At 33.8% G+C, this 25,997-nt stretch overlaps 1 protein-coding gene across 1 annotated transcript in view; it reads left to right on the plus strand.

The window, feature by feature from the left end:
- The first annotated feature begins 5,325 nt into the window (after nt 1-5,325).
- Nucleotides 5,326-25,997, plus strand: part of LOC149413434 (uncharacterized) — a 92,099-nt gene continuing 71,427 nt past the window's right edge. Inside the window, exon 1 of the mRNA XM_089645020.1 lies at nt 5,326-6,414. Within this exon, the coding sequence (XP_089501146.1) occupies nt 5,628-6,414 (787 nt within the window). The 5' untranslated portion in view covers nt 5,326-5,627. The remainder of the gene's footprint in view (nt 6,415-25,997) is intronic.

Raw genomic sequence — 25,997 nt, forward strand, 5'->3', positions numbered from 1 at the left:
CTCCGAACTCCGTCCGTATGCTGGAAGCCACGTTCTATTATTATTAAAGATAATTATTTCACGAAAACACATTAAATGTGTGGTTACCTAGGCCATGAACAATTTACAATAAAATTTATGAATACCTGCATGGAAAACGTGTTATTAAAATTATATAATGCATGGGGTAACTGAATTACCCCTCACTCAACTCTCTCTTACAGCGCCGTCTTAGATTCATGTTCTCATTCACCGCCCGTTCTATCTCCTCTCCTTATTTTTCACTAATTCCTATATTTAAAATATGTTCAGTAATAATTTTGTAATTTTATTCGTGTTAAGTTAACATATACTTTGAGCTTAGTTTAAATGCTTGTTCAAAAACCGGTCGGCATTAATTAAATAACGTACTTAGTATTTTATACAAAGTTATTATTTTTTTATTTAATTATGGTTGATAGCCACAAAATGATAGCTAAATTCAATAGTTTAAATATCTCTCTTTAGGGCCCTGTTGCCAAATAAACTTTCCTCCTGATTTAATATTAGTATTAAATTCAAATTTATATCAATTTTTATCCGTTTGAAATTTCGCAAAGTTGCACTCAAGAACAATGAGAAAAATATTCACCACCCCAAACCCTGTGCATCTCTCCATTGGAATTCCCTGACAGATCAAAATTGAACTCAATGGTCATTTTAACGAGATTCAATCCGACAACTTCAAATTAAACTATGCGAACTCACTTACTAATATTAATTACTATTGCATATCCGTATTGGAAAGTCTTTATCTCTTGCTATGTTGGTGACATTTTGTATTTAGCTGACTTGATTTGTTGAGCCAAAGTTTTATTAATTAAGAGAGTTTGTGAGAAAACACGGAGATACTGATAGAATTGTTAGAAAACGTAAAAGCTGAATTTGGGTGTAAATAAATAAATATGTTTTCAATACGCCGTTATTAGTTGTGTCTTGGCAATATTGGCTTAGAATATCAGCCTGAATCTAGTAAATCTTATACAAAAATAATGAAATAGTAAAAAAATAATAATGAGACGATGTATGAAAGTGAATCAGGCAAGAAGTATGTGCCAAGATAGAGTTGTTTGGCGGTCCGTCCTCTCTGCCTACCCCTGCGGTTAGTTAGTTAGTTAGTTTTACATGACACAAATAAATAAATCTTTCTCACAGATTTGGATTCTTTTCTGTGAAAATTAAGAAAAAGCCGACCAGAGAGGCTAAATGTAGATCTTTTGTTAAAGGAAACCTAAGAATAAGTTCCCACAAAGGGAGGAAAGCCTTGAACTGGGAGGAAACGGATATTAGCCAAACCCCTGGAGAACTTCTGGAAATTACTACACCAAATTACTGCCCATCAAACAGCCTTATTCGAGATTCTATAGTTGTATTGATTGATAGTTGCTTGTTATAATTTAATAAGATTATTAATAATATGACTATTGCTATTTTATCAAGAATCCCTTCAAATTATTGGTATTCCAGTTAAAAACTAAACAGGACTTAGGGACAAATTAACAGGTTTCATGATAAAGAAAATAAATTACGAATACATTATTATGATATTATTTAATTTTGCATTTTGTCATGATATATAATTAATGCAACAATATTCAGATTTTCGTGAAGACTTGTTCCGACATCGTGATAATATATTCTCAATTTGCTAAAATTTTATCAGGTCTCCTGTTAATTCATTCGTAATTCCCGCAATCCCGTTAACGGGATTACCAATACTTTGAAGAGATTCTTAATAAATTAGCGATAGTCATTTTTTTTGTATGTACATTTGAGGTAATGCTAACAGGTATTTTTTTTATTGAAACGAATGTTTTTAATGTACATCAAGTTTCATGCTCATACCGCGTAACTTTGGAAGGTGATTTTTCACAAAAAAAACTTTTTTCATTAGTGCCCAAATTAAAAAGTTACGATAAAATTTCTTGCTTTTTACGGTTAGCGAAAAAATTGTACAACACGCCTTTATAATAATTGTTCTTTCTCCGAGTTTAGTCAGCTGTTTTATAAATTACATGGATTTTGAGTTTATACTCTTCAATGTCTATCTTTTAATTGTAAATTATTAGAATATTTTCAAATGAACAACTGCTGTTACTAGGCCTGTACCTAATATTTGATCGTGCATTATGACTTGCCAAAGTTAAGTTTTTAATTTCAATTTAATTTTTATTTTTTGGTAATTTATAACTACTAAAAAGCAGTAGAAATACTAGTTCGAATGCTTTGTTTAATTATTATTTTTTTTACATTAGCTCCACGTAGGAGGCCCTGAGTAAAATAATTTTCCCAAGGGCCTATGTCTACTGTATGGATACTGTATAGAAGGTTTTTTAAGAATAGAAAGGAGAGGAAGATCTGAGAAGAAAAAAGGATGAGGGATGGGTAGGAATCTGGAAGTCAGTGTGTCCAGGAGTGAAGGGCGTATGAATACATCCCTCCCACTGCTGCACAAGGTGATGGGTCGAGAGAGTCTGGAGAGGTAAAAAGATCTCTTTTATCCAATCTTTCCAAATTCAGCCCGTCGCACAGTAGCTGGGCAGATGCATCCGTCGCTAAGTCACCAAAAATAGTCAATCTCTTGGGTTGACCTATAGAAGAGATGTTGGTTATCCAATGTATGGTTTTCGTAGCGGCGGTACCCGCAATTGCCTTCGTAAACTTTAGTAAGCATTATCATGAATGCTTAATAAAGCACCGTTATCACGCGGTTTGAATGTGGAATACATCCATATTGTGTACGTACATACACAGCATTATAAGTGTGAAAAACTATCTCTGTGTGTTGTCTACGCAAACAATCTTTAATTTCTTGAAAACGAATAACATAAAACAGTTGTTTTCTGTCAAAGTTCAAACTAATAATAAAGCTAGTAGATACGTTAGTAATATATTTTCATTAATCGTGTTATCTAGCAAAACACATTCTAAAGGCATACTAATATTGTGATGTTCACGTTCCGTAATGATTATACAACATTGTTAAAAATTTTACTCCAATATTCAAACCACCTCCTTTCAAAAATAAACAAGAAGACGCCGGTGCTATCTAGAGCATAACAATACATAATATATAAGTTGAGCGTTTATGTACTCACGCGAAATAATGTACGTTTATTAGTTCATCGTTAGTTTCCCATGGGAACAAGGAATAAGCCCACGCTGATTAGCCACGTGGTTACACGTAATTAAAAGTTGTTTACCTCCAATCTGGTATTAATTAACTCCGGAGTCATTACTCCTGGTGGTTGTGACTCGTGACGCGGCGTGGCATTGACGCGGTGTGACACTGCGTGATGCGAGGATCCGTAACCCGAAGTGATGAGACGTGATGTCATAATCAGGGAGGTTTGATGGATTCTGCTGTCATTCTGTATGGTAGGCTTTTTCGTTTGTGGATCAATATCTGGTCTTAAGTCATAATTTGATAAGTGCAAAGACTCATCTGTTGAGATCATTGTGAAGCCGTCAATTTATCCATGTAAAATCAAGTTTAATCATTAATCATAATAAATGAACGAGGTTACAAACCTTTATAAAATCATGAAACTACATACAAAAATGTTCATCTTCGCACTAATTAAACAATTATTTACAGTTTTCAGAACAAATAGCTATTATGCATAGACTCAATTTGTTTGCTTTTCGAAACAGCGAATGTAGTCCATAGAAATTGTTGTCTCCCTTACCGATATATTTATAAATACAAACCAAACGATTTTAAAAAGAAAAAACCCCAATTTTTTTATTAAAATGTGGAAGTAAACCATAGAATAATTAAAATATACACCTCTATGAAACCAAAAATTCCGACTTAAATCTGAAGAAATTTTTAAAATTTTGAGAATTTTTTTTTTTTCATATGATACGATGCAAAAAGTTGTGAAAAATATTATTTATAAAACATTTTTCTAATAAAATACGTATTTTTTTTCGTTATTAGTAATTTTGTTCAGTGTTTAGACAAAAATTGGAAGGTGGACCTTTTTAACAACATTTGTATGCTGATTTCAAAATTTTAAAATTACAAAAAATGTTTATTTCTAATAAAAAACTTGAAGGTTTATTTCATCACCTTTCTTCATCAACAGCTTTTAGTTTTAGGATACGTTCAGAAATATCCCATTTACATGGATTTTCATTGAAATGCGGAAATAGATCTCTGACTTTATGAAATTATTAAATAGTATCATTGAAACTGTGCAAACATCGGTTCTGTTCATGTGGTAAAAAAGTTTAAATGTATAGAGAGAACCAGACGCGGCCCGTGACTGTAATTACCAGCAGTGCATTTCACTTTTAAAATGTACCTAGTCTGTAATTTACGTGGAGCAAATTAATGAATGGGAACACCTACTGCAATTCATTCTATCTTCTAAGTTATATTTGCAAAATAACTGATTAAATAATACAAAATTATCTTGAAAATAAAAGACACTCAATTCATCGTTGAAAATATAGCGAAACCGTTTGATTTCACCGCGAACGAGTTCCAATGTGTTAATGTTGTTGCGTTAACATTGAACATTAGTATTTCTAAGCGAATCCATTCCAAACGCATTGGATTACGCATGATCAAAGTGATGCAAAATTTACTCGTCGTCAAAGCACTTCGATAATGCACGGATGGGTTATGTATCTGCACTGCTCTAACACGTAATTTGACGTTAAGAGTGTAATCTGTCTCGCTCATGTCACCGTTTCGGCTACTTCGGGCTGTCTCGATACCGCCCGACGCTGTTTTAGTAGTATGGTAAAAGTTGGTTCTGTGCATATCTGGGTATGCACGCCCGCTTGCTCTTGCGTGGGATTTTTTACTAGAAGATAGCTCAAATAATGACCTGACGGGAATTACGAATTTTTTACATCGATCACTGGGGCACAGATGTCGTTGTAATTTGTTATGTGGAGATTGAAGACAAGCAGTGCAATGCACAAATGCACGTACCAAGGAACCGCCTCTGGAGAGAACCAACAGACAAGCGTGAATTAAATTTAATTTTCTAGTACATAAATCAACCGAAGGTATTATAATAATAATACATTTACAAAGCAAACACAAATCCAAACAATTAAGCAGTTTTCCATTGGCATCATTACAGCAAAATAAAATTTATAACATTGTTCATCCATTTAATGCACGCATGTGGTTTTCCTCCCCCGTTCTTGTAAAGGCTTTTAATAAGAATTATTAGAGTGAAAATGTTTTTATGTTAATTAAAACTTTTTTCTTTTGTTTCAGAAATTCAATGCGGAGTCTCCAATATAAACTACAACTATAAAAGTGTAACAATAGAATCTGTTTAAACTGGATGAGTTCGTAAAATTTTAATTAAGATTGTGGTGTTTGCCTGTGGTTTATAGACAAAATAACAAAAAATCATTTTACTGCAAAATGATCTTAAGAAAGTGTCTAAAATTAATAAAAATAAATTTTAACTTTCGAAACAAAATAAATGTTAGCTTTTGTTTAAGAAAGTGGGGTTAGCAGGATTATAAAGTAAATATGTGTGCTTAAAACAGTTCAGTGTTAAAGTTTATATCAAGATATTCGAGTTAAAATATAAAGTGTTGAAACTTAATTTAATAGCGTTTTTGATGTTTCAAAGATGGATCCAGTAATTTTCGATGAGAAAGAAGACGTAGATAACTACCAATATGCTCCATTTTCAGGAATCGACATTGCAAAACCCACCATGAACGGAGAAGTTACGAGACATAAGCAAGGTGGCGAATCCACTTCCGATGCGAAGGTCTCACAGACCAGTCGAATAGTTTGCTGCTTTTGTTTCAAAACCACAAAACTAAGAAGACGACAATACATCGTAAGCTTTTTTACGAATCTAGGGATCTTTTCTTTGCTCTTGGGATATACATTTTTGGGTTCTTTCTTATTTCTTGCCATCGAGGGTGGAAACAACCAACTCATCAAACCGAGAATGCTACCAGACAAGCAGTTTACTGATCAAGCCAGTTCTGAAAGGCAATTTAACGAAAGCAGTCAAGAAGAAGATCAGAGAATCCCCGAAGACTCCAGACGACAAATTAAATTTCTGGACACTGCAGAAAAGATTCAAAACTATTCATTTTTGAGTGACGTGAATGCTGAGGCACGCGCAAGGACGGTTGAAAACATCTGGGAGATAACAGTGTCTTTGAATATCCTGTACAGGGAGAATTGGACTAGACTCGCTGGTCAGGAGATTTCCAAGTTCCAAGACGAGTTAGTTCAGAGGGTAGCTCAGGAGATGGCAGCTCAGTATGGCGCTGTCTACCAGGAGATGGCTCTCGGGGGAGCTGCTCAGCCGTATGGGGAGCTGACCTATGGACATGATGAGGGAGAATGGAGTCTTGCCAAGGCTTTCTTCTATTCCCTCACAGTCTTAACTACAATAGGTGAGATCTTTTAAACAATTGTAATATTTATTTTGAATTTCTTAGACTAAGTGTAAACAAAACAATTTTTTGTACCCCTCATTTTTTGCATTTAATGTGGCGTTTTCTTCAACTCTGATAACCCGAACCTTTGGTCCACTCACAGAGAGTAACATTTTTATGCATTTAAAATCTAGCGAATTACTGATTTATATACTCACATATTCCAAACGCTCTTATAATCTTTTTCAGTGCGTATCATAGGGGGTCCTCATTTTTTTTAAATCTTACGTCTTGAATAGTATCGCGGCTTACGTTAATTCAAACTGAACTGTTGGTATTGATGGGCTGTTCAGGATCCCTAGAGAGCAGTGAACTGAAATTTATACAGAAACAGTAGATTATTAAATTGATGTAGCGATAGACTTCTTTCAAATGATGGCCAATTCATTAGGAGAATATTTTATTTATTAATGTCTATTCTTGAATACACATTTCACAAATGATTACAGTGGTTTATATTGTATTGTATACAGAAAAAAAGTGCAGAAAAAAAGGAACAAAAAATAAAGAAAATAGGTTGATGTGGTAAAACTGTGTGTGGCTGATATTGTATGTTACGTGAACACCTCACTAGGAGAACCTGTGCTGATCTGTTAACGTGTTTTTGATAAAGTGTGACAGGTATTTATGTGTTGTAGTAAAAAGTTACGGACATTAAAGATTTCTAGAAACGCGCGTGCGTTAGTTAGAATGCCGTGAAAAAATGCTCTCAGATCGTGCTTTAAAGTATTCAAAGCGTCAAAAGAAATGATGCGGTTTGAGCGATGCTAATACATCCCGACCTACTGGCATTATCTTGCTGATAAAAATAGAACTCCAAAGACTTAATGTAAGCCAATTTTTTTCGGCTTTCCGCAATCTATTGGAAATTTTGGTTTTTTACTTGGAATTGAATAACGATCCATTTATAAAATGTAAAGAAATTCTTGCTCTTTTCAAAGTTGACGTTATTTGCCAATGGATTTATCACAAGAAAACCTCAGAAGTCTTTTATAAATGAAAAACACTTTTTTTTTTAAATTCACAAGTCTTGGACATTCAGACACTCATTTGAATACAGTTACAAATAACAGGCTCTGAATCCATTTATTTTCCACAGAAACTCATTCAAGCGAAGAGCATTAATTAGAGTAAACCTCTGGTCTATGGTATTAATTACCCCCCCCCCTTAAAGGAGCATATATTTTCAGTGATGTACAGCGACCCGGATTTGATAAGCAGGGGAACTTTTTCATTAATATTTTAAAAACACACAAAAAGTTTTTGAAGTCTAATTGATCCAATATTTAAAAAAAATATTAATAAGTTTGTGCGTAATTATTTTACAAGAGTCCCAGCTGCTCCCGACCGCTTGGAGCCAGTGAGACTGTGGCATCCCCAATTGGGGTACTTTGTGAGGCTGAAGGTAGTATGAAGGGGAAGGAGATGCGAAGGGGAAGGTGGAGAAGTACCTAGCTATACACGGCAAATGCATTTCAAGCAAAGTTTCAATTCTGAATGGTGGTCTTACACCAGGGCTATACTGAGAGTAGTACTCTGGAACGTGCCGAAAATATACATATACTTATTTTAAATGAGTAATTTGTGAAATAACACAACCAAATCTGGTAAAGTTTACTTGCGCGTACAGGGATTTGAACCCGCGACCTCCAGCTCTCTAGTCGAGAGCCTTGCCCCTCGACCATGGAGGCCGTCTTATTCTATTTTCATATTTTCAAAGAGATTTGATAAAATTATTTCCAATGCTTAAATATTACAATGAGGTTTAATCTCCAATAAGTTATTCCTAATAATAAATTATTGAACTCAAATTATTATTATTAATTTTTGAATTGAAACACTTTGTGGATGTACGTGTACGCGCACAGTTTAATATAATTATATTCTACCACAATGTAACTATGTTTCAAAGAGAATTTATTCAATATATATATTATAAAAGTAAGTAAGTAGGCGTGTCTCCTTGTATCTTCGGTTCAATGACCTCAATAACAGGGATTTGATTTGATTTTCAGATGAGCGATAAAGTAGGTACGAAATTATTTTATTAATTAATAATAATGTATTTGAAAAGCTTGTTAGTTTTGAATTTGTTTGAGATTTTGACAGATTTGGTTATTTTTTTATTTTCGTTCTAAAGGTTAATTTCCGATCGTCCTTTTAAACGCAATATACTAAAAAATTATCCTGCTGCAAAAGTCAATTTATTCAATTTTTACTTTTTATGTGACACCTCTCAAGAGAGCTCCTGTTCGTACAGTATTAAGTCACTAGAGCTATGTCGCCACCCTGTTGGGCAGCGTTGTGAGGCGGGTTTTGGTAGGGGCTGTATGTGGGGGTTTATTAATGCGGGTCTTGAAGAGCACCGGATTAAATAAAGAAAGAAAAACAGATGCCGGTAGCTCGTTCCACATACAGCCGTCTTATACAAAAACGAGTCGAAGAAGCGACCCGTTCTCATGAAGCCAACATTAACCGTGAATGGGTATCCCGCTCGTATACGTCGAGTATCACGCATGTGCACCAGTGCACCGGGGGATCAATGCTGCTAGCTCCTTGAGACAGCCTCCATTAAAATACCTATAGAACAGACTGAGCATGCCCAATGTTAACGTGAATTATCAATCAGATGGACTGCGCTTCTTTGCAAAGAATCAAATAGGTTTATCAAGAATTGTTGGTCTCCAGCCCAGAGATGCCTCCTTAATTCAATTATTTAAATATTTTTTATAGTTATATATTTATTATGTGATTTCACGTTACTAAAATAGGGTTTAAATTTATTCATATTTTGGTTAAAATTTTGATATCATAGAAATTATTTACTCTTAGCAGATTAGTTCCATATCTCAGAGCCGACTTTGCCATAGCAGGCCTAGAAAATCGATCTTTCCGTTCCGTTCCGGGTTTATTTTAATTATTTGTGATGAACGCTTTACAAAAATATGAAATGTTTCTAGAGATCGGGAAGTTACTAATTCGTCGTCTAGAAATATAAAATCCGGTGTTTACCGCTAATTTTATAGTTGAAAAACTTTTTACTAATTATTTAATTAATTTTAATTTTTAAACCGAATTACATAAAATATTTTAATTGTTAAGTCCTGTTTTTATTTTTATATATTTAAATAACTTTTATTCGCCATTAGGAATCCCCCTAGAAAGAGATTATAGTAATATGTTCATTAGAAATAATTAAAATGCTAGCGTAAAACAAACCTCCTTTATTGTCGCCTTAAGTTGCTTCACCAGTTTGATAATGTATTTACACAACAGGACTTGTTTGTAAATAAAGTGTTTTTGAATTATCATATTATTGAACATATAAAAGAATACCTTAAATTTATAATGGAGTTCTACAAATGAAATTTGATAATAATAAGTACTCATAGGCTTCATATAATAGGCATACCTACTAAAGAAATCAATTAAAACCCACAGTTATAACAAGGGCGTGCTTGAGAAATTATTGTAAACCGCACAAGAGGTCCAACTGCTCCCAACCGTCTTAAACAAGTGAGATTATGGCATCCCTAATTAGAGTATGTTGTGAGGCTGAATTTAGTGATGAGAGGAAGGAGATGGGAAGGTGGGAAAAGTATCTAGATATTCAGATCTTATCACCAAACACAGCCAAAGCCATTGCAAGCAAAGTTTCATTCTGAATCTTGGTCTTACACTAGGGCGATAGCGTATCAGCCACTCTGGAACGCGCCGTTAATATGCCATAATATTAAATGATTAATTAGTAATTTGTGTTATATCACATATTATTTTCCCATGCCGGAATTCGAACCCGCGACCTCTATCTTGCTAGTCAAGAGCCTTACCCCTCAACCACGAAAGCCGTCAAGAATAGGGAGAAAACTAATTGTCAAATTGGTAATATTACAAAATAAAAATACCATGGGGTATTGGTTACGCCATTTACTCGATACACATCGCATCTACACAACACGCATACTCCGCTGTATTTCGGAGATGGTATTGTTTTATTTCCATAATTTTCAAAATACCTTGTCTCCCGCCTTCCCTCTCACTTCCCATTTCACTGCTTGTACTAGTTCAGCGTTCGCCTATCTCTTATTTGTAATATCGTGAGTGGTTTATTTATGGTAATATCTTACCGCAAAACACGCATAGAATTCAAAACCAATACATACGCAACAACTGTCATTGTAGCTCTCGTGGAATATAAACTGTAATCTGTTTATTGCGGTGTAATACAGTAATTACTGTGCTGTTAAAATAAAATAAAAGTGCCAAGTTACCCGTGTGAATGTTAGAAATGAATTCTGTTGTAAACACACGCGTAATTTTGTTCTAATAATTTTGACAACTTTAACATTGACATTAGTGTTTGGTAGTGTGTGTGACAAGTGACAACTACCATAGACAAAGTACCTGGGCAAGGTGCAGTGAGAAACGTATTTATATGTGAGGTGCAGTCGGGAATTAAAAGTGATGCTATAATTACAGCTATTGCTCCCATGACAACCAATCAGAATACCGCCACTACGCCATGACAATCAATCAGAATACCGCCAATACGCGCTCTACCAGGGCAAATGTGACGCAAGATGCAAATGAAAAAAATCTATCCGACAGTATTCAAAAAATGTTCAGAAAGGAGTTTTTTTTTTTTTTTTTTTACAGTAATACCGCACAAGAGTCCCAACTGCTCCCGTCTGGAGCGAGTGAGACTATGGCATCCCCAATTGGGGTATGTTGTGAGGCTCTGAGGGTATTGGGGAGGGGAGGGAGATGGGGAAGAGGAAGGTGGGGAAGTACCTGGCTATTCAGATCTGGTCACCAAACACGGCTAAAGCCATTTCAAGCAACGTTTCAATTCTGAATGGTGGTCTTACACCAGGGCGATACTGAGAGTATCTTCCACTCTGGAACGTGCCGCAAATATACTATATATTATTTTAAATTATTAATTGTGAAATAACACAAATTAATCAAATAAAATTTATTTGCGCACGCCGGGTTCGAGCCCGCGACCTTCGGATCTGTAGTCAAAAGCGTATACCACTAGACCACGCCGGCCGTCAAAGTTTGATTTAATGAAAACCTGTTTTGAAAATAAATTAGAAGAGCAATCCAAAATCTATGAGAACAAAATGGATGAATTATTAGAAAAGAACTTGATTATCCTGAAACAGATGAAATTTTTTTCTGAAAAATATGATGAACTAAATACAAAATGTGAGAAAATGATAAGTGAAAATAAATGTCTCTCCGAAAACATAAAAAATAAAAGCGACGACCTGAAAAATGACCTCAAAAAAATAACTTTAAATGAATCTTATGCTGAGAAAGTAAAAAAACATGAGCCTATGGTAATGATTAAACCGAAAAATAGACAAGAAAATGTCAAAACTACAATGGAAATTAAAAAAATATTGATCCCATAAACTGCGGTGTGACGGGTGTAAGAAACGCAAAAGATGGTGGAATAATAGTTGGATGTAAAAATGCGTCGAATATAGACAAGATGTGTGAGGAGGTAAAGGTAAAATTAGGAGACAAATACGATATTAAAAAAATTACAGCGAAGAAACCAAGTATCAAAATTGTTGGAATAACACAGAAGCAAGACAGAGAGGAAATCGAAACAAAAATAAAATCACAAAATGAAGACATATTCGAAAAAAGTTCAAATATTGAAGTAACTTACATAAAAGAGTTTAAAAATAAAAGAGACCAGATAAATTATACAGTATATGCGGAAGTCGACGGAAACACTTACATGAGAATAATAAAGGCCGAAAAGATATATATAGGGTGGGACAGATGCCGGGTGTACAATAACATAAATATAATGAGATGCTTTAAGTGCAATGGATATAACCACAAGGCACTAGAATGCAAAAATCAAAAATCATGCTCTAAATGTGCAAAACAACATGACATAAAAGAATGCACAGATGATGGGGATATTCAGTGCATAAACTGCATAATGACAGATAAAAGATTGGGACTCAAACTTAATACAAATCATTCAGCTACAAGTAAGGAATGCCCAGTATATAAAAGAAAAGTTGAAATAGAAATGAAAAAAATCGATTTTTTAGGCTGAAGGAACAGATCTTATACCTAAACATACAAAGCCTTATATCACACCATGAAGAGCTCCAAATATTATTAGAGGAGAGAAAGCCACAAATGGATATGTTAAGTGAAACACATGCCACAGAAGACATAGAAGATAATGAAATCAATATTCCGCAGTACAATACTATAAGATGTAACTCATATAGCAGACATACGGGTGGAGTAATTCTATTAATCAAACAAAATATAAAATTTGAAATAATAACCAATGAACAACACGATAAAATAGCGTGGATGTTGGCGATAAAAGTAAAAAGTGGCTTAAAAAAAGGGGTCTACTGTATTGTATACCGTTCACCTAATTCGAGTATGAGGGATTTCTTAACGTACTTTGAAAAATGGTGTTCAGAGAACATCAAAGAAAGACAACCGAATATTATAGTAGGAGATTTCAATATAAACATTAATAAAAATGCAGACACCTATACAAAAAAACTTAAAAATATCATTGAGTTCAATGGGATGAAACAACTGGTAAAAGATCCCACTAGAGTGACTCTGACATCAAGTACATAAATTGATCTGGTGATAACAAATGTATTTGAACTACAGGTAAATCTTTAAGATTCACCCAGAATCACAGATCACTCCATAATTCAAATTATAGAGCAAAATAGAAATACGGAAAAACATTTTATAAAAACCAAAGTTTACAGGAACTATGCAAAATATGACGAAGAAGAACTTGGATTACAACTCAGAGCACAAAATTGGAATGGAATGATGGAATTAGATTTTGATATGAAGGTAGAAACACTCATAAAAAATATAAAATATTCAATTGATAAAATTGTACCAGAAAAACAAACTAAGAACCAATCAAAAAATAAATGGTACAACAATAAACTAAGAAGCATGCAAAAGGAAAGAGACAGATTGTATAAAATAGCAAAAATAACGAGGAGCTCGGACAACTGGGAAAACTTCAAAATCTATAGAAACAGGTAAACCACTCAATTAAAAAGTGTAAAAAATGAATACTACAGAACTAAAATAGAGGAAGAAAGGGGAGATCAGAAGAAAATGTGGAAAACAATAAAATCTTCACTGAAAAATGAAAATAACAGTATTGCATATGAAGACATAATATTCCCCCCTGGAACAGATGGGTTAAATATAGCCAATAAATTCAACAATTATTTTATAAAAAGTATTGAAAATATTAACGAGAGTATTCCGAAAATTGTTTATAATGTTCATGATGAAATTGAAGAAAGAAATATAGAATTGGAAATTAAAAAAATAACAAAGGAGGAATTAAAAGTTATTCTGAAACAAATGAAATCAAAACCCAGTCCTGATGGAATAACAATACAATTAATAATTCAATCATTACCAATCATTGAGAATTACTTACTTAATTTTATAAATGAATCTATCACCTTAGGAAAGTTCCCTCAATCATGGAAAATATCAAGAGTCATCCCAATACCGAAAATAAAAAATACAAAAAAATGTGAAGAATATAGACCAGTGAACACGCTCCCTAAGTATGAACAAATACTTGAACATATAATAAAAAAACAACTTGTTGATTTTATAGAAAAATGGAATATATTATGTGAAGAACAGTGTGGATTTAGAAATAACCAGTCTTGTGAAATGGCTCTCAATCTAGTTCTGGAGGACTGGAAACAAGACTCAGATAAAAATAAATATGTAATCGCGGTTTTCCTGGACTTTCAGAGAGCTTTTGAAACGATAGATAGAGATATAATTATTAAAAAACTATCTAAAAATGGAATAAAAGGAAAGGCGTTGAAATGGTTCAAGGATTATTTAAGTAATAGATATCAAACCACAAAAGTGGGTGAGATAATATCCGAACCAGTAAAGATTACATTGGGAGTACCACAAGGGTCGGTTCTCGGACCTATTCTTTTTATAATGTACATTAATGATATGGTAAAAGTATTGAAACATTGTAAAATAATATTATTTGCAGACGACGCACTGATTTATATAACAGGAGAAGATTATGAACTCATAATGAACCATCTAAATGAAGACCTACATAATATATCAATATGGCTGAAGAAAAATAAACTTAAATTGAATGTAAACAAAACAAAATTCATGAACATTGGAAAACGAGTAACGCAAACAAAAAAAGACATATCGATAGACGGTGAAGTATTGAAAGAAGTATTTGAAATGAAATATTTGGGGGTAATAATTGATTCCAAATTAACTTTTGCTCAAAATACAAAACAAATTATTAAAAAGATTGCCAAAAAAATCTCACTGTTGGGAAGAATAAGAAGATTCCTTAACACAGTTTCTAGTAAAAATGTGTACAACGCAATTATTGTACCACACATAAATTACTGTAGCAGCATTCTATTCTTATTCAACGACGGATTAATGAAACAAATGACAATTCTACAAAATAGAGCAATGAGAATCATATTGAAGAAAAATAGATACACAAAAATTAAGAACATGATGAAGGAGTTAAATATCTTGTCATTTAAACAAATTATTTACTTTAATACCATATTTTTAATCTACAAGATAATCAATGGCCATACGTCTAGTGAATTCCTAAGAAAAATTGATAAACTGCAGAACAAACACACACATGAGACAAGGAAAAGAAATGAATTGAGACTCCCCTTCAGGAAAAAAACACAGAGTCAAAAGTCATTGATGTACGGAGCGTTGAAGATATTTGGAGAGCTACCAGAAGAAATAAAATCAGAAGAAAACATAAAAACATTTAAAATTAAATTAAGAAAATATGTGATTGATTCATTTTAAATATGTTACCATAATTATATGTATATGTATATAAGCACAAGCGTCTGCTTCCATAAAGGAGAACAATCAAAAAATTCAAAAAAAATTGTGAAAACTAATTTTTATATATCATTATTGTTAATATATATTATACTTACCTTTTTTATTAAATAAAAAAATAAATAAAAAAAAATAAAAATAAGGATTGTATTAGGACATAGATAACTATGTACCTACTTAAAATACCACAATAAACAATAGTTTCGCAAAATAAACTATCGCCTAATAAGTTGGCCGCCCGTTTTTTTGTCAAAAATGTCAGCAGAGATTTTGCTCAACATACTTCGTTTTTCCTCGTGTTTTCTTCTTTGTGCAATAGTCCTTCGATCACATATATAATTATAAAATTCTCAAGACAACTACTATTTTTTTTTAAATTTTAATAATAGAAGATACAATATAATAAAATAATACATAACAATCATAATTAACTGTTATATCTGTCTTACTTTGCAGATTTAAGGGTTGGGAACTCTTTGTTGAATAGTAAAAGGTTCTACACATAATGGTGTTTATTTACGTTACAAAATAATAGTTCTGGATTTAGCTATACTGTTCATTAACGGAGGGTTGGTAATTCTCTGGTTCGAAAAGCTTGTTCCCTGTCACTATAACCTCACAAGCATCTGCACACTCTAGCGACATCTGACGGACTCTGGAGTAAGCTTTATGACTAGCGCCATCTATCGCTTAAATACTCAACTTATTACCATACATCACATTAATTTATTACAATTCCCGGTTATTCGAGAATTGTTCTCGAGTCTAACTGGGTAGTTAGTCAATTTACTAATTTTTTTTTTTTTTTTATTTGGATGAGGTATTATTTGTTTGGTTTTTTAGATTTTTATTCTAGGTTTTTTTTTATTTATTATTAGTACTATGTGAGTTAGTAATATATATTAATGTTCGATGAAGAGCTGATTAGCATCTTAGAGATCAGAACTGTGATTAAAATTAGTAAAGATACATTGATTTTATAAATCTTCCCTGCCTTCATATCATCATTGTAAAGACACTCGTTCCCGGCATTATAATATTCTGACCATATTTAAATTACTGTAAATTCGTTGGAAAAGGAATAAGAAATACTTCACGTGAGATCCTCTAAGTAATGTGTAGAAAATCCCGGCGATGTATAAAGTCCAGGTCGGTGCGGCAAGTTATAGCGCGCATTACCTCCGCGTTATGGGGGACCCTTACTTAACGCGAAGGTATAAGCCAATTTAAATTCTGAATTTGTGGTAGATTTTTGCTGAATTATTTTACGGACCAGAAATTGTGTGAAAAGAGGAAGATGTTTTAAGCTTGAAGATAAAAAAAAAGTCTATACTGTTTTGGTGTGAGCGTTTAACTCTTTCAGACCCGAATTAAAACTGGCAGTGTTTAAACATATTTGATGCTTGAATAAATAAACATTTTACTTGAAATAACATTATGTATCAGAAGACGAGTTTCACATATAATCGTACACTGTATACAAAAAATTTATTTTTTTATTAAATATAAAAAAAGTTCACAAAAATTATACATTGAAAAAACACCCTCAAAACTTACACTCGAAAAAAATCCGACGGAAGAACGGTAGAGATTAAATATAATAATCATTTTTCAAAAAATAGCTAAAATATAACAACAAAAAATAGTGCGAAAAGCCATTTATCCCAGCAATTCGAAAACGAAAACGGCCAATTTTTATCAGCTCTAGAAAGTGAGGTAAAAAATCTGTAAATTGAGATCCTTGACTTTCATATATACAAGTTCTGAAATGATTCAGTGATAAGTGTTAAAGAGTCAACAATGTTATATACCCTTTCAACCGGGTTGGTTTAAATCAGGGAGTAACCCCTTTGGCGATTTTTGGAGATCTTCATAATATAGAAGACATACATCTCCCTCTCTCATTTAGTATTACGGTGAGATATATGGTTTAAACAGTGTACGAAAGAGTGAAAACCACGCTTTTAGTTTCCGTTCAAAAGTTTGCCATAGACGCTCCGGAAATTTAAAAAATAATTTTGTGAAACAACATTTGAAAAATAATTGTTAATGCTTGCAAATTTTTTATTGAATAATTTTGTGTTAAATTAAAAAAAGTCTAGTGTCAATAATTAATTACAAAAAAATACCCGACGAAAAGAGTTTTTTTAGCAGCAAATTTATCTGGAATCAAATGCAATATATAAAATTTCTGGGCAATCGGCATTCTAATAGTTCACATATGATAAGCACTTTGCAAAATGTCAGAGGCTTTACTTGCCTATGAATGTTTATCTCGTCCCGTCCACTCGTTCACCTTCAGTCAACACAACCGTCTAAGATATAACATTCTATTCTGTTCTTATAAACGTCGTTTTCATTTAATACAACAATGACAACAAAATTTCAGTTAAAAAAGGAAACGAATTTAAAAGATAAATTAAAATTAAAATACAGATAAATCACTTTCAAGATTATGATTATTTAGACGTGAGTTTAAACTTCGGCCAAAGCAAAAGTATTGATGCAAACAAGTTAATACAAGAAAAAAAATTTAAAAAACCCAAGAGGCCAAAATAAAACAATGTTTTCAAAGTAAACATTACATACAGTCTAAAATTCTAATGTCGAAAGTTAAAGATGGTTGCCTAATGCGCATTAACTATTTCATTACAAATTCATTTTGCTAGAATTCGCAATCAAAATTACAATTTGTTTTTTTTTTTATTTTACTACAAAAAATTGTACAACTTTCCACAAAGTAATGAAAACTGAATAGGCCTCATTAGAAACGAAGGAGAATTTTATTCATTTAAAAGATTTGACGTCAAAGTTTGATGCGTCAGCCTTGAATTTAATAACCATCGTCAATTTTCCGTCTAAAAAAAAATCACTTCGCTAGAAAGTAATGATGGTCATCAACCAAAAAATATACCGATGCTACAGTAGTTTTAAAATTTTTTTTTTGGGTGGTTGAATCTTTTTACTCCGTGGTAGATTTTGGAAGTTGTGTTTTTAGGACGTCTGTCTCCTTGAAATATTATTTCCTTGGCATGTTTCTTAGAGCAGAGCGGAATATGGAGGGCGAATGCTCTGCTTTTGGCTCCTAGGGATAAATTTTAGAGGTAACTTATTGTTTTACCAAGAAATAGAAAGAGAGAGAGAGGGAATATATAGATAAGTAGAACTGAGCTAAATTAAACTGAATATTTTTAAAAAATTTCGAAAATTCATAAAATAATGTTTATTTGGAAACAGTTAGTAGAAAATAGGTGTGCAGATATTCACAGTTTCGTCCTATTCAAAGTCCACCCATGCGAGAGTCGTGTTTAGTTAGTCAGATCTGAATATCCAGGTAGGTACTACTCAATAATGCCCATTCCCTCTCCCTTAAGCCTCACAACATAACCTCAATTGATGATGCCATAGTTCGCCTGATTCCAAACAGTTCTTAGGTGATTCTTAGGTGGTAATGACAGTTAAAAATGTGTAACAAAAACACATAATGCCGATAATACGTAGTCATCATCACAACTTGTTCAAGATGAACAAGTTGTGATGAACAAGACCAGAGGTGGCTATCTAACCCTACTATAAGGGAACTCGGTAATTCTGTAGCGATCCCTTATCGCGACCTATTCATTTTCACAGATGGCCACACGGATAATAAATGATCACACTGATGTAATAAATTTACTGAGCGACAATGATAATTCACTCTATCTTTCCCCTCGTCTCGTCTCGGTTTGTATTTTTACTTAGTCCTGGTTTCTCTCAATTTACGCCATAGTATTGGGTATTGAATAGGTTCGTTTTGCTAGAATACTTGAACATTTTGCTTAAAATTCGTAGACTACTTACTACAACACGGCACAAGCTAGCGTAGGAATAGTTAAATTTTACAAATATAATGTAATAAATACAAATAAAATAATAATACACCACCTATCAAACACCCATTTTGAGATATCTAATTCAGGTTTTAAATAATTCCTCCATCAGAGACCGGCAAATGAAAGAATTACCAAAAAAAACAACAAAAGGGGTCACAACAAAAAACTAATTCAACTAGAATTATTTCATCCCATAATCAGCCATCATTCCCACCCCGCAGTCTTTAAGCTCTCTCCTGGCCCGTGGCAGGACGTATGGAGCATATGGGGTTATGTGAGGGTGGCTTACGGACACGAGCCCCGCATCTGCGGCCGATAAATACCGTTTTATTTTCCCAACGACCTCACAACTCGTGGCAATCCCCTCCGACTATATTGCGGCGGTGAAAATACCGTTTCGTACGGACCGCCGATGCTAAATAGTTACACCGTTTAGACATTTATTTTGGTATGGCTGAATATGGAATAAATAATATTCATATATCACATAAATTTCATATTATAATAGTAGATTATTTCTGTGAAAAGAACTGAAATTTTTCTGCGGTATAATTTATGTTGGAAAGAAACTAACCCGCTGTGATTATCGAAATCATACCTTACAACTTTGGAAAGGACCTCATAACTACCTAAATGGCGTTATAATGAAACATATGATTTCCTCCTTTACCACACAAGTCAAGACTCTATTTTTTGTTGTTGAACGAATATACATTTATTTTGAACGACTCTAGACCCTCCAAAGTCCTTGCTTACGGGTTATTGAGCAGCATCCTCTCTGTTGATCTTATTACTGACATCAGGGACGGTTGAGGTAATCTTATCCATATTGGACCATATGAGGTCAAATACGTCAAACAGCGTGTCGACAACACTGAGAGCTGTGAAGGCTTCTCAGCATGCATGCGTTTGCGGGGTTACTTACCTTGACATTACCTACGTGGCTCATCTGGGGATGCGAAGTTGTCACTGGAACCTGGTTCAGAAGACACTGTTTCAAGCAACCGATTGCTTCGAATGCTTGAGGAAGACGATTTAGGTCGCCTTTCAGACCAAGGTAGGGGTGGGGTTTGTGCGTACTCATCTGTTTTCTAAGGCCGTCCAGGGAGAGATCACCTGAGGAGCATCTATTGCTTCTATCAATCTTAAAACCTAACAAACATAAACAAAAGCTAGACGAACATCTCATATAACGGGCTATCAAGTACCTACATATTATACAACTGCTAGACGAACATCTCATCTGACGGGCTATCTAGTACCTACATATTATACAACTGCTAGACGAACATCTCATCTGACGGGCTATCAAGTACCTACATATTATACAACTGCTTGACGAACATCTCATATAACGGGATATCAAGTACCTACATTATTTGAAAAATAATTCAAAACAGTTTGCCGAGTCTAAGAGCGATATTAGAACTTCTCTGTGAAGGCATAATGAGAAAATCTCAAAAATTAAAAATTAAAAATAATAAATTATATGTTTGGTCGATCAAAATAATTAAAATACAACTTGTTTTGTTATAAAGTACCATTTGTCGGTGGAACACGATTTATTATTCTTGAAAAACCGAAAATCTTTTTCGATTAGAGAAGTTTTCCTGAATTGCCCTTTGTGAGGAGCTTTAGTAATATGTAAAAAGTCGTTTTTTGTAATTTTTAGGCCACCTGTCATGTCATCGCAGGTCAATAAAATGTTGTGGTTTTTCCCATCTGGTATAGTTTCAATGTTTTAACATATGGGGATTTTGAAATTCTAATAAAAAAATAAAAGAAATTGCTCCAGCCTACTGCATATCGCCATAGTGGTAGAGTAAAGGTCTATCAAAGTGCCAAAAAACCTTAGGACGGGTTGTTTCGGAGAATTTGAACAATTCATCAAATTTCAACGTTCATTTTCGGGTTCTGTGAAAGACTTATTCAAGTTCTGTTTTTATATCATTGTAGGCTAGTTGCTTGACAAAACTGAAATAAAAACAGAACTTGAAAAAATCTTTCACAGGACTTGAAAATGAACGTTGAAACTTGATGAATTGTTCAGATTCTCCGAAACAACCCGTCCTTGGTCTTCAACCAATTTATCCTTAATTCCGACTCTTTGAATAAACCTCAGTGAAGTTTTTGATTCGCATAATTGTGTGATGTCTTCCAGGAAAGCCTTAGACTTTTTTTATATTTCTTTAAATTTAATGTTTTTACAAATATTTCTAATGCAATTAGTCTATTTTCTTCCTTACATCTGTGTAAGTATCAGAAAAACGACAAATATTCCTAGATTTTAAGTGCCTTTCTTTACTCTTAAAAATCACAGAATAAAACCTCTGGCAAAATTGAGTTCTTACTTCTGCCATAAATGGTGGTATGATTTGATACTGATAGGTTAACCTATCAGTATCAAATCATATTCCAGACATCCTGGACTTCTTCCACCCACTAGCTCATCAAATATTCTCATGACACTTTTTCTACGTCCTAAACGCCCCATTACTGACATATTAATAATGCATTCAGTCTGTTTTCGTCCTACCTCCGTCAGTTTCATGCTTCACTTCCATAGATCAGATTTGATTAGATAATTTAGTATATTTTCATAAATCAATACATTTCAAGTGCTTTGCTTTACTGAGAAAAAAGAACCAAATGTCGCTAGAAACAAACAAAGTTTCAGAGTTCCGCCTTTCTACAACCGACAGCTAACCAATATTCCAGATATATTTCATCACAAGCTTTGTACCTTTGTTTAGAAATTCGCTGGCAAATCGATTAACAGCATAATGCCCTATCATTCTGCGGAAGCACTGATTGATACGGGGGACATCTCAAACAATTTGCCGGTCCATTCAACGGGAGATCTGAGGACATCTCAGCACATAATGAGTTCCTTTACCACTTCGCCGAACCTCAAAGGCTCCCGGGAACTTTTTGCCATTATTGTTTCTTTTCTTATCTTTATATTCTTCGCCCATTTTTATTCTTGTGCCATTCCAACTGTTCTCCTATTTTCTTCTTGCTTCTTTGAATGATGAACGAATTATGAAGAATCGGTTGCATTCGTTTATAACGTAATGAACTTTGCTTTGATCACCATCGGGTTTTTCATAGGAAGACAAACAATCACATGTTCCGTATAATTTTATTCATCTCTTCAACTCTCCGTATAAAAATTGAGACATGGGTGCGAATCCTACACGTTTAACCATAATATTGGATATTCGAAAGCACTTGACGAACTTCCTAAGCCTCAAAAACAATATTGAATAGCTTCTTATTAATTTCATGTAGGACTGAATAGTTAATAATATATAAGAATCACTAATAACTGATAATAAGTTTTCAAAAGACGTCGGAGAAGAAAGAGGATGATCGAAGATGTTGCGGGTACGTCTTCTCATTGGGACGACTGTATAGATTTACTTTGCGGGAGTGGTTAAAAAGCGGGGGGGCGAGATGGGTAAACCCAAATCGGCAGAAGAATTGATGAAGGAGTTATGAGTAGAGGAGCTAATTAGGGAAGTAGATCGTTGTTGCAAGGGGAATATGATTACGTGGGAAAATATTTGAAAGATAATGTACACATCTTTTCTAGTTTTTAATTATACCATTTGACTGACATACATCATTTTTTCTAATCTGTAATATTCCTGAAATTCAAAGGTTATTTTAGGTTAGTTAAGGATACTTTTGATTAGATATGACTTGAAGTTTTCACGGCCAAAATATTATAGTGATTTGTTTTGGGTATTATGCCGTGTTTCATTTCGGTAGCTAACGTTTTGGAGAGCATTACAGTGTTCATAATCAGGGCAGATGTGTAAAGATTGTTGTGAAGTTTGTACTTATGTATGTATCGTGTATCGGTATCACATATACTGGTATATACATATGCAAACAGATCACCACAACGTTTACACATCTGTCCTGATGAAGGTAACTGTAATGCTGTCTTAAACATTGGCTAAAGAAGGATGTAGCGAAAGAGGCATAATAACCCAAAAATAAATAACTATAGATTAAGTTTTTTTCTTCTTCACTTTTTTTTTTCAATGTTCTCTTTTATCATGGAACTATTATTTCATCGTGCAACTATTTGATCGTTTTACTTCGTTCCCTACAGTAATGGTGCGAAACATTTTCTACTTCTTCTCTCGGTGCTCAGGAACCCTTCCACCATCTCAGAAGTGGGATTCCGGTGTATTTTATTTTCATTTGGTTGGAGGAAAATTTGTGGGATTGGAATTCAATAGAGTGGAAACGGATGGTTTTCGTGCTTTTTTCTTCTTAGTGTGTCGCCTCAAACAATTACACATTTGGCTTTTTGAGATAATAGTTGTAGAGATAAATAATTTAAAATCCGGCTCGAAGGACCAGAATTTACCGTATTCTAGTACACAGAAATGGACTGTAAATCAAATCAACAAGGATACGACAATATAAAGAACATTTAATTGAGTTGAAAATCACGGGAAATGTGGAATGATGGAAATAGCCTACCTTGAGTTCCCATGAATTCCGCCAAGTAGGACTCTCGACGAACTGACACTGTACACAGGGTGAAATTTCCTCCACACGAGATAATCTTTGATACGATTTTGATATTTGAAAACCGAGCACAAAGCATGTGAATATACGATGTACGACTCCAATTCACGAGGACACGACGATTACACCTGCTTGCCACACGACACGAATACGAATGTACTGACTTGCGACAATTTACAATGCAACAAAATAATCTTCTTCTTTCCAATGTGGGTAAGGCTGTTTTTAAGGAAGGAAATGGATAGTAGGTATGATAGAATATGATGGGAAAATGGTAGGTATTATCCAAAACCGTTTCAATACTACTACAAACAACAGTGTTATAACATCGAAGAAGGCGATAATACTAATAAATATAAATAAAACACGAAACAGAAAAAGACACAGAAATATAAAAAGGTAACGGTCTCAACTGGGAATCGAACGCCTATAACCACTCGGCGTTAGCCTATGTCACTTCTCAGTTCCCCAACTATACCTAGGCGATCAAAATACGTCAATTGGTCGATACGTTGCGACGTGAAAGAAAGACAAACAAACACAAATTTGAATTTGTAATAATACTATTAAACCCAGCAATGCTTCGCTATTGCTAATGTCTATCTCGGGCGCCTCCGACTTTTCTTCCATTTAAACATCCCTAAACACTTCCGTTACTAGTAACAACAAACTTTAAAATTTTCACCGATGTCGGTCAACTATTTTTCGAGTTTTGCGACAGCAAACAAAATCATGATGAATTTTTACATATTAAGACTAGCTGACATGTACCTGGCATTGCTCGACTTTTCTCTACTTTCAACAAATATAATATCCTGTATTATATATATATATATATATAAACCTTATAGCGATATCGGTTGACTACTTTTCTAGTTTAGCGAGCACAAACATACGCAGGCTAAATTTTTATATATTTACATTAGAAACCGGTTAGAATTTAACTCAACCATTTTATAATATAAGACGTTGTCCTGTCACAGAATAACTTCTGTAGGGAAGTTAAAATTTGTGGTTTTATGTATTTTCGGTGAGAAATACGAAAAAAAGTCGAAAAAATTATTATTTTTGTAGATCTCTACAGCAGCGCCATCTATCGGTTCAAAACTATTTTATATTTCAACCTGGAAGAAACTACAGAGTTTTTCAATAAGAGGTGTTATTTTTATATTCAATCGTAAAAGATCAATGGTTTTGTTGCTTGTGTGACACGTAGCGCCGTCTTGTTGAAAGTAAACGTTTTCCAGATCAATACCATCCAATTCCGATAGCGCAATCCATTCACCGTAACTGTTGCTCCAGCCTCATTTTCAAAAAAGTATGGTCCAATGACTCCACTGAACCATAAACCGCACCAAACAGTCACACGTTGAGGATAGAGAGGCTTTTCAACAATAAATCTTGGATTTTCCAAGCCCCAGATGCGACAATTTTCCTTGTTGACGAAGCCACCGAGGTGGAAATGGGCCTCATCACTCAAGATGATTTGCATTTGATTAACTCAAGTGAATTTTAATAATTTCAATGCGTTGTAAAAGCGTGTATCGTTCCATTTCTATTAATAACGTAGTTTCTACTTCTCAAATGTTAAGAAATGACAGTTTCAAAAGTAACATCTACTGAAATAGCCGGCTATTCAAAATAACACTTCTTATTGGAAAACCCTATACATTTACAAAATTTCATCAGGCTCACTAAACAAATTTTAACTGCATAGTTTAATTATATAAACCTATATAGCAACAACCTGGCGTTGGAAATTTGCACAACTTTTCTTTCTGGCAGAAGAAACCCAAAAACACATTCAATTTCCCGAGAATTGATATACCTACTACGAAGTATATTTCGAAATGTACCGAAAAAGCCACAACAGTTGTGTCAGCCAGAATAAACCTACATATAACCTATATTTTTATGATAATTCAAGGTTTAAGACAGTGATATTGTTCAAATCACTGATCGATCACTAACTTTGTCAAAATAAAAAGCTAACTGTATTTGACATATTACGTGATAAATTATTTGTTAGATAGCTAAAATGACGGCCTCCGTGGTCAAGATGTAAGGCTCTCGACTAGCAAGCTGAACGCTGCGGGTTCATATCCTGGAGTGCGCAATAAATTTTATTTGAGTAATTTGTGTTATTTCACAATTTTTTTAATTTAAAATCATACGAAGTATCCTTATATATGAATTTAAGAT

The sequence above is a fragment of the Hesperophylax consimilis genome, chromosome 22 (genome assembly GCF_061612785.1).
Source record: "Hesperophylax consimilis isolate HC1 chromosome 22, BYU_Hcon_1.0, whole genome shotgun sequence".
NCBI classification, from domain to species: domain Eukaryota; kingdom Metazoa; phylum Arthropoda; class Insecta; order Trichoptera; family Limnephilidae; genus Hesperophylax; species Hesperophylax consimilis.